The sequence below is a fragment of the Pristis pectinata genome, chromosome 10, assembly GCF_009764475.1.
Source record: "Pristis pectinata isolate sPriPec2 chromosome 10, sPriPec2.1.pri, whole genome shotgun sequence".
Classification (NCBI taxonomy): Eukaryota; Metazoa; Chordata; class Chondrichthyes; order Rhinopristiformes; family Pristidae; genus Pristis; species Pristis pectinata.
The window spans coordinates 3,942,094-3,960,611 of record NC_067414.1 but is presented as its reverse complement, the minus strand read 5'-3'; the positions used below and the strand labels follow the sequence as shown (position 1 = coordinate 3,960,611).

Genomic DNA, 18,518 nt, shown 5'->3' with positions numbered 1-18,518 from the left:
TAAAGTGCTTCTTAAAACCTACTTCTTTGACTAAAACTGCAATCACTTTTCCCAAGATGTCTTGAAGTGTCTCAATGTCAAGTTTTCATAGAGTCACCAAACTGTGCAGCAGAGAAACAGGCCCCTTAGTCCACTGCGTCCATGCTGACCATGATGCCAATGGATGTTAATCCGTTTGCCCGAATTGAACCCGGGTCGCTGGTGCTGTAATAGTATTACGCTAACCGCTACACTACTGTGCCTGCCGTCCCTGACTTAGTGACGATGAGTTCCATGCACACTCAGCCCTGAGCTACTCTTGTGGCCACTCTGACCTCCGCAGCTCTGTGGGACTCTGGAGTCCGCTGATGTCTCACAAGGCTTATTCTGAGACCCCACCTGCAGAATGCTCCAAAAGTTTTCTGATAGAGTCATACATCAGAAAGTCAGATGCATTTAATAAGCTGTTCAACTGGATTCAATTAACTGAATTAAAATAATTCAGTTAATCCCATTTGCCCACATTCAGCCCGCCGCCCTCTGTGACTTTCCTTTCCAAGGACCTGTCCAAATGCCTTTTAACTATTGTAACTGCCTCTACCACCTCCACTGGCAGCTCACTCCAGATATTCACCACCCTCTGTGTGGAAAAACCTACCCCTCAGATCTCCTCAAAATTTTTCCCCTCTCACCTTAAACCTGTGTCCTCTAGTTCAAGGCCTCCCATGGGCTTGAGAAAAAGATTCTGACTATTTTATCTATGGTCCTCATAATTTTATAAACTTCTGTAAGGCCACCCCTTAGCTTCCTATGTTCAAGTGAGAACAAACCCAACCTGTCCTGTCTCTCCTTATAACTACAGCCCTCCATTCCAGACTATATCCTGGTGAACTTCTTCTATGCTCTGCCTACTGTGACCACATCCTTCCTGTAGTGTGGCAACCTTAACTGTGCAGAGAAAGTAGAGTGCAGGCAGACAATGAGGTACAAGGTCATAACGAGGTAGATTGTGAGGTCAAGAGTCCATTTTATCGTACGAGGGGACCATTCAATAGCGTTATAACAGTGGGATAGAAGCTGTCCTTGAGCCTGGTGGTACGTGCTTTCAGGCTTTTGTATCTTCTGTCCAACAGGAGAAGGAAGAAGAGAGAAATCCTGGGTGGGTTGGGTCTTTGATTATGCCGGCTGCTTTACCGAGGCAGCGAGAAGTGCAGACAGTGTCCATGGAGGGGAGTCTGGTTTCCGTGATGTGCTGGGCTGTGTCCACAACTCTCTGCAGTTTCTTGCGGTCCCGGGCAGAGCAGTTGCCGTACCAAGCCGTGATGCGGAAGGAGTACCTTCATCAGAAGGTCTGAAGTAATCACTAATCCATTCCCAAGGCAATTAAAGATGGGCAATATTTATTGACCTTGACTGCAATGCCCAGAACCCAGTGCATCAGAAGTACCGTTGTTTATCTTTCCTTCTTAATTATTCTTCTGCTGCTTTCAACATTCCACCCTCTCTCAGCACAAGGTCTCTAGATTTGATACAGCTTGTGCTGATCTGATGGCATGAATCAAACTCTGTTCCACTTGGATCATTGATATTCATTTTATGTTCACAATGTAACTCTAAACCCACATCTTGAAACTTTCCAGAGGACTGAACATCACCACATAGCTTTTTTCTTCAGTTTTACCTTCCACTGGGTGGATTTTGTCCTGACCAGATGTTTCAACTCAACTTCTGGCCCTGCACTTTTGGCAGGAGAGTGAAGATACATTGAAGTTTCCAGGGAACAATGTGCAAAACTTTGGGAGGAAGAGTTGGCATGCCAAGAACAAATGGCACAGACAGAAATGCCACAGTAGCTGGCAGCAACAAGAAGTAATTGCTAACAATATTAAAATTTAACTCTCAAATTCCCTCCCACCTAATCCCAAGGATCAAGCAAACTGCATACCAGCTTTTTCTTAAACAAACCATAACAGAAAACAGCACAGATGAGTGGGAAGGGCAGATATACAACAGCATGACTTAACTTTCAGTACTTTTAGAAATAACTACCAGGAAAATCAACAGGTGCTTCACTTATGCTTCGAAAATTATGCCAAAGACTAGGGCAAGCAAAATGCAGTGTGAAAATCTGATGCAACATATATCTGCCTAACTTTATAATTGGCGATCCCAACTGTACAGGCTAGGCTAACTTGTCCATTTGCTACTGGCACAGTGATAATCTTGGCACACACTGTGTCAAAGCAGCTTGGCCTCTTCATCAAACTATGTTATTGCCACTGACTGAGCAAAATAGTCTACCATCTGTTGCACTAATCCATCTGAAGATATTTTGTGAAACAAATGCTACAGAGCTACATGACCAACATGTCACTTGTTTGCTTCATGCTTGGTGTTGGTATATGTGCTTTCAAATGTTAAATGCTTGTTCCCTCTCCAGTTGTGTGTATTTTCAACCCCTTCATGTTACATGGGGCTCAGATCGACATTCAGACAGACAGGGGGTGACAGCGTAACGCTATTACAGCGCCAGAGACCCGGGTTCAATTCTGGCCGCTGTCTGTAAGGAGTTTGTACGTTCTCCCCGTGTCTGCCTGGGTTTCCTCCGGGTGCTCCGGTTTCCTCCCACATTCCAAAGACGTACGGGTTAGGAAGTTGTGGGCATGCTATGTTGGCGCAGGAAGCGTGGCGACACTTGCCGGCTGCCCCCTGAACACTCTCCACAAAAGATGCATTTCACTGTGTGTTTTGATGTACATGTGACTAATAAAGAAATCTGAACTGAAAACAAGCTAATTTTATATCTTGCTTTTAAAACAATTTCATTCTTCATTCTGCAAAAACACTCTGTGATTCCTAGGGCTCCGGTAACATATTGGTATCGCACAAATGCATCGAGAACAGCCTGCTGCACCATCCTTGGAAGTCAACCCACTTCAGTCTTGCACACCGGGGGGGTTGAAACCCAAAAGATGAAGATGAGCTGAAGGTTAGATGTTGGTGATTTGAGGAGCAGGACTGAGAGGCTGGAGGCATTTGCAAAATATTGTATGTTGACAGACTAAAACAAAGGTAGAAAATGCTGGGAATGCTCAGCAGGTCAGGCAGCATCTGTGGAGGGAGAAGCAGTTATGATGAAAAATGATTGGCCTGAAATATTGACTGGAACAATTCTCCACAGGCAGCAAGACCTGGACAACATGGTCTGATTCGTGGTCAGTAACATTTGCATCTCAATGGTGTCAACCAACAACTTTCTCCAAAAAGATAAGACAAGATAAGATTTCTTTATTAGTCACATGTACATCGAAACACACAGTGAAATGCATCTTTTGCATAGAGTGTTCTGGGGGCAGCCTGCAAGTGTCGCCACGTTTCTGGCGCCAACATAGCATGTCCACAACTTCCTAACCCGTACGTCTTTGGAGTGTGGGAGGAAGCCGGAGCACCCGAAGGAAACCCACGCAGACGGGGAGAATGTACAAACTCCTTACAGACAGGGGGCGGAATTGAACCCAGGTTGCTGGCGCTGTAGTAACATTACGCTTACTGCTACGCCACCCTTCGTGTTCAATGGTGTTACCACCACCAAGTCCCCTGCCATTGACTGTCCGATATGCCATGGACTCTGTCTACACTTCTTGCTGCCTCAGAAATAATTAAAGACCCCACCCACCCCGGACATTCTCTCTTCTCCCTCCTCTCTTTGGGCAGAAGATACAAAAGCCTGAAAGCACGTACCACCAGGCTCAAGGACAGCTTCTATCCCGCTGTTATAAGACTATTGAATGGTTCCCTCGTACGATAAGATGAACTCTTGACCTCACAATCTACCTCATTGTAGCTTTGCACCTCACTATCTACCTGCACTGCACTTTCTCTGTAACTGTAACACTTTATTCTGCATTCTGTTATTGCTTTTCCCTTGTACTGCCTCGATGTACCGATGTGATGAAATGATCTGTATGGATGGCATGCAAAACAAAGTCTTTTCACTGTACCTCAGTACATCTGACAATAATTAACCAATTTACTAATTTCATTTACCATCAACACCCTGGGGATGACCACTGATCAAAGGCTGAATGTTGGTTTTATTTTACTCTTCTCAGATGCTGCCTGCTCTGTAATCTTCAAGTGACACAATTTCTGATGAAGAACGTGCCCCAAATGGAACAATGTTTTTGCTTCAGTCCCAACCTCAAGGTACTGAAGCCAATTATACAAACCCATCACTGTCAGAGATGAAGTCAACAACAAGAAGCAAGTCTGAAACCTTTACAAGTTGAGCTCAGAATGACATAGCTGCTGATTTTGTCTCATTAATTGGGCTGGAATTCAGTGGGAATACTCTGGCTAAAAATATCTTAAAATATCAGAAATTATTAACATCACGATAAGGTTAAATAGAAACTAAACAAACCAAATATTTTCACCCAGAGGACCTCCAGCCTCTCAGTCCTGCTCTTCAAATCGCTGACATCTAACCTCCAGCTCATCTTCGTCTTTTGGGTTTTAACCCCCCGGTGTGCAAGACTGAAGTGGGTTGATATTTAGGGATGGGGCAGCAGGTTGTTCTCGATGCAACCTCTAGCCAGATGTGAGTACAACTCAGTCCATTCTGTCCGGATGTCAACGGCACTCGGAAACGTTCAAAGCCAACAAATGGCTTTGACAGCTGGATCAGGTGGTACTTACCTGTTCATTGGCATCGGATAATCCAGAAGCAATCAGTCTGGAGATGATACATATGTCAGCGATGGGAGCAGGCAACAGGTTCTGGCCCATTGGCACCCAAACATTATACAATCCCCTCACCTCCATTTGTCTCCTCTAATAGGCAAGCCCCAAGCCTGTATCTCCATGGATTCATCACCCTAACATTCACACTCTTAGAACCATAGAAAACTACAGCACAGAAAACAGGCCATTTGGCCCTTCTAGTCTGTGCCGAAATATTATTCTGCTAGTCCCATTTACCTGCCCCCAGCCCATACCCCTCCAGACCTCTCTCGTCCATGTATCTATCCAATTTACTCTTAAAAGTTAAGAGCAAGCCTGCATTTACTACATCAGATGGCAGCCCATTCCATACTCCCACCACTCTTTGAGTGAAGAAGTTCCCTCTAATGTTCCCCCTAAACCTTTCCCCTTTCACCCTAAAGCCATGTCCTCTCATACTTATCTCTCCTCATCTAGGTGGAAAGAGCCTACTTGCATTAACCCTGTCTATGCCCCTCATCATTTTATAAACTTCTATCATATCTCCCCTCATTCTTCTCCGCTCCAAGGAATAAAGTCCTAACATGCTCAATCTTTCCCTGTAACTCAACTCTTGAAGACCCGGCAACATTCTTGTAAATCTCCTCTGCACTCTTTCAATCTTACTGACATCCTTCCTGTAGTTCGGTGACCAGAACTGCACACAATATTCTAAATTTGGTCTCACCAATGACTTATACAACCTCACCAAAACATTCCAACTCCTATACTCAATACTTTGATTTATAAATGCCAGGATGCCAAAAGCCTTTTTTACAACCCTGTCTACCTGTGACTCTACTTTCAGGGAATTATGTATCTGAACTCCCAGATCCCTTTGTTCCTCCGCACTCCTCAGTGCCCTACCATTTACTGTGAATGTCCTCCCTTGATTTGTCCTTCCAAAATGCAACACCTCACACTTGTCTGCATTAAATTCCATCTGCCATTTTCTGGACCATTTTTCCGGTTGGTCCAGATCCCTCTGCAAGCTTCGAAATCCTTCCTCACTGTCCACTACACCTCCAATCTTAGTGTCATCTGCAAATTTACTAATCCAACTTACCACATTATCATCTAGATCATTGATATAGACAACAAACAACAATGGACCCAACACAGATCCCTGAGGCACAGCACTAGTCACAGGCCTCCAATATGAGAAACAACCATCCACAACCACTCTCTGTCTTCTCCCACTCAGCCAATTTCGAATCCAGTTTACAACCTTTCCATGGATACCTAGTGACTGAACTTTCTGAATTAATCTCCCATGTGGGACCCTGTCAAAGGCCTTACTAAAGTCCATGTAGACAACATCCACAGCCTTACCTTCATCTACTTTCTTAGTGACCTCCTCAAAAAACTCCACAAGATTCGTTAAACACGATCTACCACACACAAAGCCATGCTGACTATCCTTAATCAACCCTTGGCTGTCCAAATATTTATATGTCCTATCTCTCAGAACACCTTCCAATAATTTACCCACTACTGATGTCAGGCTCACTGGCCTGTAATTACCTGGTTTACTTTTAGAGCCTTTCTTAAACAATGGAACAACATGAGCTACCCTCCAGTCCTCTGCCACCACACCCGCGGCTAAGGACATTTTAAATGTATCTGCCAGGCCCCCTGCAATTTCTACACTAGTCTCTCTCAAGGTCCGAGGAAATATCTTGTCAGGCCCTGGGGATTTATCTACATTTATTCGCCGTAAAGCATCAAGTACCTCCTCCTTTTTAATCTCTATATGTTCCATGACACTAGTGCTTGTTTCCCTTCCTTCCATATCCACGATGCCTCTTCACATTCACTCCTCCAAAACTCAGACTCCTGAGGAAATGGCTGGCAAGAGGCAAGCTGTAGTGACTTAGCAATGCTATTTTATTTGGTGCACACAGAAAAACTCCAGGTCTTGCTGGGCATTTATCCATCTCATCCCAACGAGATCAACAATGCAGAAGAACTGGGAACAAACACAAATCCCTTCATTCCGTGACACTTCATGTTTGAAATTACCATCTAAAATTTCATTGCAACACAATTAAATCTGTTTCATTATTCAATAGTCTCTGTGTCCGTTGTGTATTCAACATTGATTTCCGTCCTCATAATCCTCAGATTACCTCATTAGTCTTTCTGCAATGGAATGTATCCTTGCACTTTGTTACTGTACTCTTCGAAATATTGAGTTTAGTGACTCACTTGAAAGATCAGTTCAATGATGGCAGTTTAGGATAAGATTGAGAACACTTTGTACCTGTGACCATAACAGTCAGTAAGACAGGTACACAACGATACAGAGATTGTGCTCCTGACCCAGTCAGTTAGTCCAACAGCAACATAATGACACAGAGGTGCCATTGTGCTTCCAGTCTCAGCATTTAATGAGTATATGAGATAATCTCATTAGACAACTTATTTCATTTGAAATATATTTTTGGTGTACTATCAATACAAGTCCCATTAAAAACAATCAAACACTACTGAAACATCATTGCAGTTATCAAAAGAATTTGTTTGATGCCAAATATATGTATTTTTTATCATTACAAGGCTAATGTAATTATTACATTTTGAAATATTACAGCATTTCCTCCCGTATTTGTACTAAAACAGAATATAGAATGGAAACGCAATCAGTACTAATAAATTCTATGTTAATCAGAATTAAACAGCACTGTGGACCAGATGAGATCTCAACGAGTCTGGACTCTCCTATCAAGAGTGACATCAACTTAGAGTTCCTTAACTTCTTCCAAATAGGAAGGTGTAATGTGGAATCTCCGACCAGATTTGTGGAGATGACAGGCGTGTCCCAAATCATCGAAAAATATTGAATGTCCCAATACCATAGGCCATTGCTTACAGACTTGTTAATTGTTTAAGTCAAGACCACAGGGAGCAAATACATCTTGAGGTACGTGCATTAAATATATGGTGTGCATAACATCTGCAGGTTATACTCATGGAACTGAACATACAGACCTGTGGTGGATACTCTCACATGTCAAAATGGCCAGCCACCAAAGGTGAACTTCTCCCTCCAAAGTCACTTCACTAAGTAAACAAGATGATGTGACTGACACCTGTGATCATCAGGTGACTGATGGAAATGCCAAAAAGAGCAAAGAGGAGGAAGAAATAACTCATTGCAAAAAGAACATTTTAACATTTTAACAAGCAATGCAATTCTGCTGGATCACATTACCGACAAACCATTTTACTTCCTGCGAAACACGACCAGAAATTTAATTCCAAACAACCTTTGCTGAGTAATCGCCTGACAAGTTATTGACTGATAATTTCTCATTGGAAAAAAGACTTACAGACGGAATTCTTGTGGTTGCTGTCTTTGCTGGGAAGCATCTTGACTCCTCGAGACTTCAGCTCAATTGCCTTTTTCACTGTTGTAAAAGAAAAGAGAAAATAAGATAAGATTTCTTTGTTAGTCACATGTACAGCAAAACACACAGTGAAATGCATCTTTTGCGTAGAGTGTTCTGGGGGCAGCCCGCAAGTGTCGCCATGCTTCTGGCGCCAACATAGCATGCCCACAACTTCCTAACCCACACATCTTTGGAATGTGGGAGGAAACCGGAGCACCCGGAGGAAACCCACACAGACACGGGGAGAACGTACAAACTCCTTACAGACAGCAGGAATTGAACCCGGGTCACTGGCACTGTAAAATTTAAAAAATACAACAAAACAGAATGTGACCAAATTTAGAGACTTCATGTACATCCTGTTGAATGTTCATGCTGGAAAGATGTATTACCATCCGTTCAAGAGTGATTTATTTTTACCCCTGTGACTCAGGAGGCAGTCGAGACAACAACGTGGATTTGAACTTATATTCCACGGATGAATTCTTCATGGACGGTTCACTGGTCCATTTGCTGCCGCATGATTTTTCATTAAACATCTTGATTGCAAGAGTTCTCTTTTCAATTTGATTCAGACCAAGAATGAAGGCAGCCCTGACATTAAGCAGCCTTAGTTAATGTTGGTACTTAGCAGTGGGTGCAGAGGAGATTCAGGCCAATGTTGCCTGGGATGAAGTGTTCCACTTCAGAGGTAAGACTGAATAAATTGGTAAATTGGTTTATTATTGTCACAGGTACCGAGGCACAGTGAAAAACTTTGTTTTGCATGCCATCCATACAGATCATTTCATCACATCAGTGCATTGAGGTAGTACAAGGGAAAACAATTGTGTTTTGTGTATTTGAGTAATTGTATTTTGAGCTTTGTGTTCAGTTTTGGTCGCCCTGCTATAGGAAAGATGTTATTAAACTGGGGAGAGTACAGAAAAGATTTACAAGGATGCTGCCAGAACTTGAGGGACTGAGTTTTTGGGAGAGGTTGGACAGGCTAGGACTTTATTCGTTAAACCATAGGAGACTGAGAGGTGATCTTATAGAGGAGTTTAAAATAATGAGGGGCATAGAAATGGGTGAATGCACTGTCTTTTTCCCAGAGTTGGGATATCAAGAACTGGAGGGTATAGATGTAAGGTGACAGGGGAAAGATTGAAGAGGGACATGAGGGACAACTTTTTACACAAAGGGTGGTGTGTCTGTGGAATGAGCTGCCAGAGGAAGTGGTTGAGGCAGGTTAAACAGCAACTTTTAAAAGACAGTTGGACAGGTAAATGGATTGGAAAGGTTTAGAAGGTTATGGGCCAAATGCTGGCAAATGGGACTAGCTTGGATAGGGCACCTTGGTCAGCATGGACAAGTTGGGATGAAGGCCCTGTTTCCGTGCTGCATGACTCTAAGACTCCAATAACAGAATACAGAATATAGTGTTACAGTTCCAGAGAAAGTGCACTGCAGGCAGACAATAAGGTGCAAGGGCCATGACAAGGTAGATTGTGAGGTCAAGAGTCCATCTTATCGTACTAGGGAACCTTTCAGTAGTCTTATAACAGCAGGGTAGAAGCTGTCCTTGAGCCTGATGGTACGTGTTTTCAAGCTTTTGTACAGTCTGCCGTGTTTATGTTCTCTGGAGTGAGGGAGACTGAGGGGAGACCTGATGGAGGTTACAAAATTATGAGAGGCATAGATAGGGTAGACAGTCAGAATCTTTTCCCCATGACAGAGGAGTCGGTTGAAGTTGATGATTAAAAGGTTTAGAGGGGATCTGATGCATGATTTTTTTTCACCCACAGGGTAGTTGCTGGAAGGCACTTCCTGAGAAGGTGGTGGAGAGAGAAGATCTCACAACGTTGAAGTATCTAGACCTGTACTTGAATTGCGAATGCATTGAAGGGTACGAACCAAGTGCTGGTAAATGGGGTTAACGTAGATGGGTACTTGCTGGCCTGCTTCTGTGCTGTAAGACTCCATGACTGATTGAACTGCAAATTAGAGTCATACAGACCAGAAACAGGACCTTCAGCCCAACTGGACCATGCTAATTAAGATTGTCACCTAAGCTAGTCCCATTTGCCCATGCTTGGCCCATATCCCTCTAGACCTTTCCTATCCATGTACCTGTCCAAGTACCTTTTAGGTGTTATTAATGTACCTGCCTCAACCATTTCCTCTGGCAGCTCATTCCATATACAGACCAGCCTCTCGGTGAAAACGTTGCCCCTCGGGTCCGTATTAAATCCCTCCCCTCTAACCTTAAGCCTATGCCCTCTAGTTCTTGAATCCCCAACCCTGGGGGAAAAAGAGAGGGTTGAGAGCTTCAAGTTCCTGGGAGTGAACATCACCAACAGCCTGTCCTGGTCAAATCACATAGAAGCCACAGCCAAGAAAGCTCACCAGCGCCTCTACTTCCTCAGGATGCTAAAGAAATTTGGTTTGTCCCCTTTGACTCTCACCAACTTTTACAGATGCACCATAGAAAGCATCCTATCTGGATGTATCACGGCTTGGTACGGCAACTGTTCTGCCCAGGACAGCAAGAAACTGCAGAGAGTTGTGTACACAGCCCAGCACATCACGGACACCAGCCTCCCCTCCTTGGACTCTGTCTTTACCTCTCACTGTCTTGGTGAAGCAGCCGGCATAATCAGAGACCCCACCCACCCGGGACATTCTCTCTTCTCTCCTCTTCCATCAGGTAGAAGATACAGGAGCCTGAGGGCACGTACCACCAGACTTAAGGACAGCTTCTACCCCACTGTGATTAGACTATTGAACAGCTCCCTTGTACAATGAGATGGACTCTGACCTCACGATCTACCTTGTTGTGACCTCGCACCTTATGGCATTGCACTTTCTCTGCAGCTGTGACACTTTACTCTGTACTGTTATTGTTTTTACCTGTACTACATCAATGCACTCTGTACTGACTCAATGTAACTGCACTGTGTAATGAATTGACCTGTACGATCGGTTTATAAGACAAGTTTTTCACTGTACCTCGGTACAAGTGACAATAATAAACCAACACCAATACCAAAATACTGTGTGCGTTCACCCTCTCTATGCCCCTCATGATTTTATACACCTCTATAAGATCACCCCTCATTCTCCTGCGCTCCAGTGAGAAAAGTCACAACTTGCTTAACCTCTCTCCATAACTCAGTCCCTTCGGGCCCTGGCAATATCCTCGTAAATCTCCTCTGCACTCTTTCCAGCTTAATGGCATCAATAGCAAATTCCCATAATGAATTAAACTTTCAGCCTGTTGTCTGTTCAAGGGTGGAATGCACAGAGCAAAGGAGAGCTGTTGCATCCACAGAGCAGAGGATTCTTTCACTAATCATCAAGTACCCATTGAGCAGAACGTGCCAAGTTGGGTGCCCCTGCTACACAGAGCAGGTGGCCAGATGGGTTGTACTTAAACACAGAGCTACCTTTCCAAATGAGATCTGTAAACCCCAAATGCTGACCAGCTGTTTTTAATGGGAATACAAGTTCAGCTGGAGATATTAGCACAATCTCAGTAATTGCAAATTTACCAGCTGTAAATGAACGCTGCAGTTGCAATACCAGAGGACTGCACTCATTTGCTTCCACCTGCTTCACTGTGATAAGTTAAAACTTTTCCAATGTTTGATGCAGGGTACTGAATGAAATCAGTGTATGAATTCTGCTGCAGTCTTTGTGAAATGTAAAATCGTTAAGTTGCCAGGTGCACCTCCTTCGTTGAAACACCAACTTTGCCGCCTAGGTTGAGTGAGCTCGGGCTTTTCTCTTTGGAGAGGAGGAGGATGAGAGGTGACTTGATAGAGGTGCACAAGATGATAAGAGGCATAGATCGAGTGGACAGTCAGAGACTTTTTCCCAGGGCGACAATGGCTAACACAAGTGGGCATAATTTTAAAGTGATTGGAGGAATGTACAAGGGGGATGTCAGGGGTAAGTTTTTTACACAGAGAGTGGTGGGTGCATGGAACGCACTGCCGACAGAGGTTGTGGGGGCAGATACATTAGGGACATTTAAGAGACTCTTAGATAGACACATGAATGATAGAGAAATGGGGAGCTATGTGGGAGGGAAGGGTTAGATAGATCCTAGAGCAGGATAAAATGTCGACACAACATTGTGGGCCGAAGGGCCTGTACTGTGCTGTAATGTTCGATATCCTCTGTTCTACCTTGGTAAAACTTTGTCAGATTGTCTCCCAACTAAACAACATCAGCAGATGAAACAGTAGAACAACGTGCACTCTTTGACCAATGCAAGATCTATCAAATGCTTTACATAGAACAGTACAGCACGGGAACAGGCCCTTCAGCCCACCATGTCTCTGCCCACCATGATGCCAAACCTATCTGCCTCACATATGCCCCTATTCTCCGCATGTCCATGTAGCTGTCTCAATACCTTTCAAATACCACTATCGTGTCTGCTTTCACCTCCACCCCTGGCAGCCTGTTCCGGGCACCCACCAATATCTGCGTAAAAACTTTCCGTGCACATCTCCTTTAAACTTTCTGCTGTCCCTCCTTAAAGTTACGCCCTCTAGTATTTGGCATAACTACCCTGGGAAAAAGACTTTGGCGGTCTACCCTATCTACGCCCCTCATAGTTTTCTAAACCTCTGTCAGGTCTCCCCTCAGCCTTCGCCGCTCCAGAGAAACAACCCAAGTTTGTCCACCCGCTCCTTATAGCTCATACTCTTGAATCCAGGCAGCATCCGTATCAACCTCTTCTGCATCCTCTCCAAAGCCACCAGATCCTTGCTGTCATTGAAACAAAGGACTGCAGATGCTGGAATCCAGATGAGAAACACGATGATGCTGGAGGAACTTAGCAGGCTGGGCAGCATCCATGGAGAAAAGTATGCGGTCAACGTTTCGGGTCAGGACCCTTCTTCAGGACTGAAGATAGGAGAAGTACACTTTAAATAATTGAACATTGAATTCTCCCACCTTAAGTAATCCCCACACACCCCCCCCCAACCATGTATCTTCTTTTCTTCCCTTTCCTAGTCTATCTCTCTTTCTTCTAACCCCCTTTTTTCCCTCCTTACCTGTGACCCATCCCCCGGTGGATCTGCTCTCCCCTTCTCCCCCACACCTGCCCACCACCATCTCTTACCTGAATCGACCTATCACCACCCTGTGCCCACCCCACCTCCCCATTTCTGTCCACCTATCATTGCTCTGCTCTTCCCTCCAATATATCGGGCTTCCCCTTCTCCTATCTTCAGTCCTGAAGAAGGGTCCTGACCCGAAACGTTTACCGCCTGCTTTTCTCCACGGATGCTGCCCGGCCTGCTGAGTTCCTCCAGCATCATCGTGTTTCTCATCCGGATTCCAGCATCTGTGGTCCTTTGTTTCTCTGACAGGAAGGATCTGGTGGCTTTGGAGAGGATGCAGAAGAGGTTGATCTGGATGCTGCCTGGATTCAAGAATATGAGCTATAAGGAGCGGGTGGACAAACTTGGGTTGGTCTCTCTGGAGCGTCGGAGGCTGAGGGGAGACCTGATAGAGGTTTATAAAATTATGAGAGGTACAGATAGGGTGGACAGCCAGAATCTTTTTCCCAGGGTCAAAATGTTAATTACTAGAGGACATACATTAAAGGCGAGAGGGGGGAAGTTGAAAGGGGATGTGTGGGGTAAGATTTTTACACAGAGAGTGGTGGGTGCCTGGAACAGGCTGCTGGGGGTGGTGGTGGAGGCAGACATGATCGTGGCATTTCAGAGGCTGTTAGATAGATGAATACGCAGGGGATGGAGGGATATGGATCATGCACAGGCAGAAGAGATCTAATTTAATTCAGCATCGTGTTGGGCACAGACATTGTGGGCTGAATGGCCTGTTCTTGTGCTGTACTGTTCTACGGCCAGGCCAATTTTGAATTCAACCTACCATGTCTCCGTGAATCCCATGCATTTTAACCCTCCATTTAATCCATGACTTGTGGTGGATCACAACAAATGTTTGGTTAGCTGGATTTCAGGCAACTTGACTCCACCAGGATATCTCACAATTTTGTGTGCATGCATGTGCACACAAGTGTGTACCTGACAGGTGGCAATGCAGACATATGCTCGTCAATGTTCAAGCATTGATATAACTGCAGCAGAACCTGGCATCCAGTCACCTTGGCCCCCCCCCCCCCCCCCTTGCCACTGGATCAAGACTTTGCTCTGTAGGCAGCGAGTGATAGCTGGTATCAAATAACTACCCCAAATTTAAGGACACCCCACACAGGTAAATTCCATTTCAGAAAATGAATTTCTGGACCGACAATATCTGGGCTTCATTGACAGTTTCAGCAGTGACAGAGTAGAACATGTTGACACAGATATCACTGCCCAGAGTTAGACACAACAGGCAGGAGGCAACCAACTCAAGGAACAAACTGGTGGGTCCATCTTCTTCCGGGATAGTAAACCGGAGAAGGAACTTTGTCTTCATGGAGTGAGCTTCATCATCAAGAACGAGTTAGCCTGGAGTCTCAGTGTCTCCCTCTGCGGAATTGGTGAATGCTTTATGACTTATGGCTCTCTCCAACAAGAAGTTACGATCGTTAGTACATAAGACCCAACCAAGGCGGTTTTGGGTGGGGCCAAAGAAGACTTCTACTCCAACCTTGGAAACATCTTGGTCCACATCCTGGAGACAAACAGTCCGATCATCCTGAGAAACTTCAGCACCAGGATGGGACAGGCACAACCCTCTGGCAGTGGGACTGGCAAGGAGGGAATAGGGAAGGTTATCTTCAATTGCCTCCTTCTCCTAATAAAATGTTTGGAGCATAGATATATCATAACTACAACACGGCTTGGTTTGATGAATTTCCCTCCCATTCCTTTGCTAGTTTCATCAAGGACCAACAGCAAAAGCTTGGAAGTACTTGTCATGGAGAAAGTTTTCAAAGCATTGTTGACCAATCAACAAACAAGATGCTGGAGGAACTCAGCAGGTCGGGCAGCATCTGTGTAGGGAAATGGACAGTTGACATTTTGGGCTGAGACCTTCATCTGGACTAGAAGAAGTGCACCTGAGCTTCAGGAAGTTCATCCGTCAGTCCAGATGAAGGGTCTCGGCCTGAAACATCGTCTGTCCATTTCCCTCCACAGATGCTACCTGATCCATTGAGTTCCACCAGCATCTGATGTGTTGCTCCAGATTCCAGCATCTGCAGTCTCTTGTGTCTCCATTGGCCATTCAAACCCGAAAAAAAATTAAGCAACTTTGAACAAAAGACAGATAGCTGTTCAAGAATATGTGTTTTGCAGAGAGTTGACAGAATGTAATGAAAAGGTCTTTGTAGTAACAACCAGATTTTGACAGCATCAAGCTTCATTTGGCATGTCCCCATTGACCCTCACCAATTTTTATCGATGCACCATAGAAAGCATCCTATCTGGATGCATCACGGCTTGGTACGGCAACTGCTCTGCCCAATACCACAAGAAACTGCAGAGAGTTGTGGACACAGCTCAGCACATCATGGACACCAGCCTCCCCTTCATGGACTCTGTCTACACTTCCTACTGCCTCGGTAAAGCAGCCAACATAATCAAAGACCCCACCCACCCCAGACATTCTCTCTTTTCCCCTCTCCCATCAGGCAGAAGATACAAAAGCCTGAAAGCATGTACCACCAAGCTCAAGGACAGCTTCTACTCCACTGTTATCAGACTATTGAACAGTTCCCTAGTATGATAAGATGGATTCTTGACTTCACAATCTACCTCAATACGACCTTGTACCTTATTGTCTACCTGCACTGCACTTTCTCTGTAGCTGTTACACTTTATTCTGCATTCTGTACTATTTTTACCCTGTACTACCTCAATACACTGTGTAATGAATTGACCTGTACGGTACAAGTGACAATAGTAAACCAATTCCAATTCATTTGCGCCTGATCCAGTATAAGCAAATGTCACAAAATCAACAACTTCCAAATAAATCGATTCGCCTGGAATTCTCATTCACTGCGGGAAGCAGCTGATCTTATTTCACAGAGGCACGGTGAGAATCAGGGTGTGAAAAATCCAATTGTGTAATCGCATGGACTGTGCATTGGGATTCCAATGAAATGCAGTGAACAAAACAAGCTTTGCAGTTTCCTTTAAAGGCCAGTCAATTTTCCTCAGAAACAGAAGAAAAAAGAGTCACCTGAAATAAATCTGTTTCTTAGTAGACCCTACTTCAGTTCCTGATGAGCATTGCCTTGACATGTCCACTGAACTCCAAAAACTTTTTTTTGAAGTAATAAACATGACAATGACTCATTTCTTTTCAAATGTCATGTCCCAGAAATACTCTGGAAAGGTTGAAGTCCAGCAAGAGTTACTGTGACATGAACAAAACGACACAAAAATAACTCACATAATCTGCTTGCATGGATGAGTGAATCTCCAGAAGCTCGACAGTACCCTGGGCAAGCTACTTGAAAGCCACCCCATCCACCTATCTAAATTTTCATTCCCTGCAACACTGGCACAAGTGGCTGCAGCGTGCACCATTCTCGAAGCACATTGCCATTCCTTGCCCAAGCGATTCCAACAAGCACTTCACAAATCCTCAACGCCATCAGCCAGCAACACCACTAACTACGGGTTCCCCTCCAAGACACATTTCTCTCAGGCTTGGAGGTATCTTGTTGGTTCCAAAGACTAGAACATGGTCCAGAGGGAACGCCCACACCAGATGGTCAGCAGCAGATCAAGGCGACTCACCACCACCTTCTCAATAGCGAGGGAGTTGAGCAATAAGATTGCAGGCCTTGCTGTGATGGCCACATCCTCCAACACAACACATAGCAACACTGTCATGACTCCTAATGAAGCACGCTGGGCCAATGATTTAGCATTGGCTTCGGAACAAGAGTGACGAAAAGCAGAAGTGTCAGTGTCAGTGCAAATAAACATAAGTGCCAGGCGATATTACACTTTCCCTTTTATCTGCTGATGCAAAGTATTTCCGTGGTTGCCAGTAACTGTAAATCGACACTGATATAAAGCATTTTGTTTCAGTGAATAGTAAAGTTGCCTACAAGAGGTATACTAATTGATGAGTAGCCAGGTTATGCCACAGTCTTATTTCCTCGCCATTCAACTTGCTTTACTACTGTGCCAGACAGTACAAAAAAAAGACCTTCTGTTGGACAATCTGTGATCATCTCTTCCAGGCAAAACTGTTTTCTGGATGAACCTTGTGCACTTTGATAATGACTTCATCAATCTCATCTCATTAATGCAACCACATTGTCGAAGACCTTTGAGGCAATCATCCCGTAATGAAGCAAATACTGAATGGACCTCATTAATTGCCCTCTGTCCTTATGCACAGAACTGTCAGCCCACCAGCAATGGATTAGCTCCCCAACCAGAAAAAAGACATTTGGTCATAGCTTCAGTTCAATTTTCACTTGAATGACCATGGCAAATGCCTCCTTGTGACACATCTGAAGAACATGATGGTTCCATCAACATTCAGCTGATCACCTCGGCTACGTTCCAACTGACTGAAGTTAGAGTATGCGCTGGAGACACAGGAGACTGCAGAGGCTGGAATCTGGAGCAACACACAAAGTGCTGGAGGAACTCAGCGGGTCGGGCAGCATCTGTGGAGGGAGATGGACAATCGACATTTCGGGTTGAGGCTTTTCATCTGGAATGCGTAGGATGTTCGCGAAACAAAGTGTTTGTAAATTAATACAGTGCATCAATATTGCATGATGGGAGGGTCAGAACCAACATGGATAGCATCTGAAGAGGGAGCAGTAGTGGAGGTGAAGGTTATATTAAACCCCAGAGGTCGCTTGAGAAAAGTGATACACCCCAAGAACAGGTACAGTCAAGGTAGAAGGCTGGCATTTCTCCTGGAGGTCAGGAGGTAATTTTACCAGAAGGGGAATTGAACTGTAGTCTGAAGTGTCAATTTTGACACAGGTAAAAGATTAATAGAGTGACACCACATGGAAACAGCCCTTCAGCCCATCGAGTGTGTGCTGATGATCATGTACCCAATTACACTGATCCTACACTACACCATTTTATTTTCTTCACATTCCCATCAATTCCCCCCAGATTCTATCTTTTATCCACATACTAGGCACCATTTACAGTGGCCTATTGAACTATCATTGATTCACAGAGATTCATATAGACATACAGCACGGAAACAGGCCTTTCAGCACAACTCGTCCCTGCTGACCAAGATGCTTCGCTACACTAGTCCCATTTGCCTGCGTTTGGCCCATATCCCTCCAAACCTTTCCTAACCATGTACTTCTCCAAGTGTCTTTTAAACACAGTAATTGTTCCCGCCTCTACCGCTTCCTCTGGCAGCTGGTTCCATATACCCACCACCCTCTGTGTGAAAAGCCGGTTCCCTTTA

General features: G+C 44.6%; 1 protein-coding gene across 1 annotated transcript in view; it reads right to left on the bottom strand.

Annotated features, from left to right (window-relative positions):
- Positions 1-18,518, bottom strand: part of LOC127575302 (CUB and sushi domain-containing protein 1-like) — a 2,402,828-nt gene that overhangs the window by 968,016 nt on the left and 1,416,294 nt on the right. Inside the window, 1 exon segment of the mRNA XM_052025075.1 lies at positions 8,073-8,150. Coding sequence (XP_051881035.1) covers positions 8,073-8,150 — 78 coding nt within the window.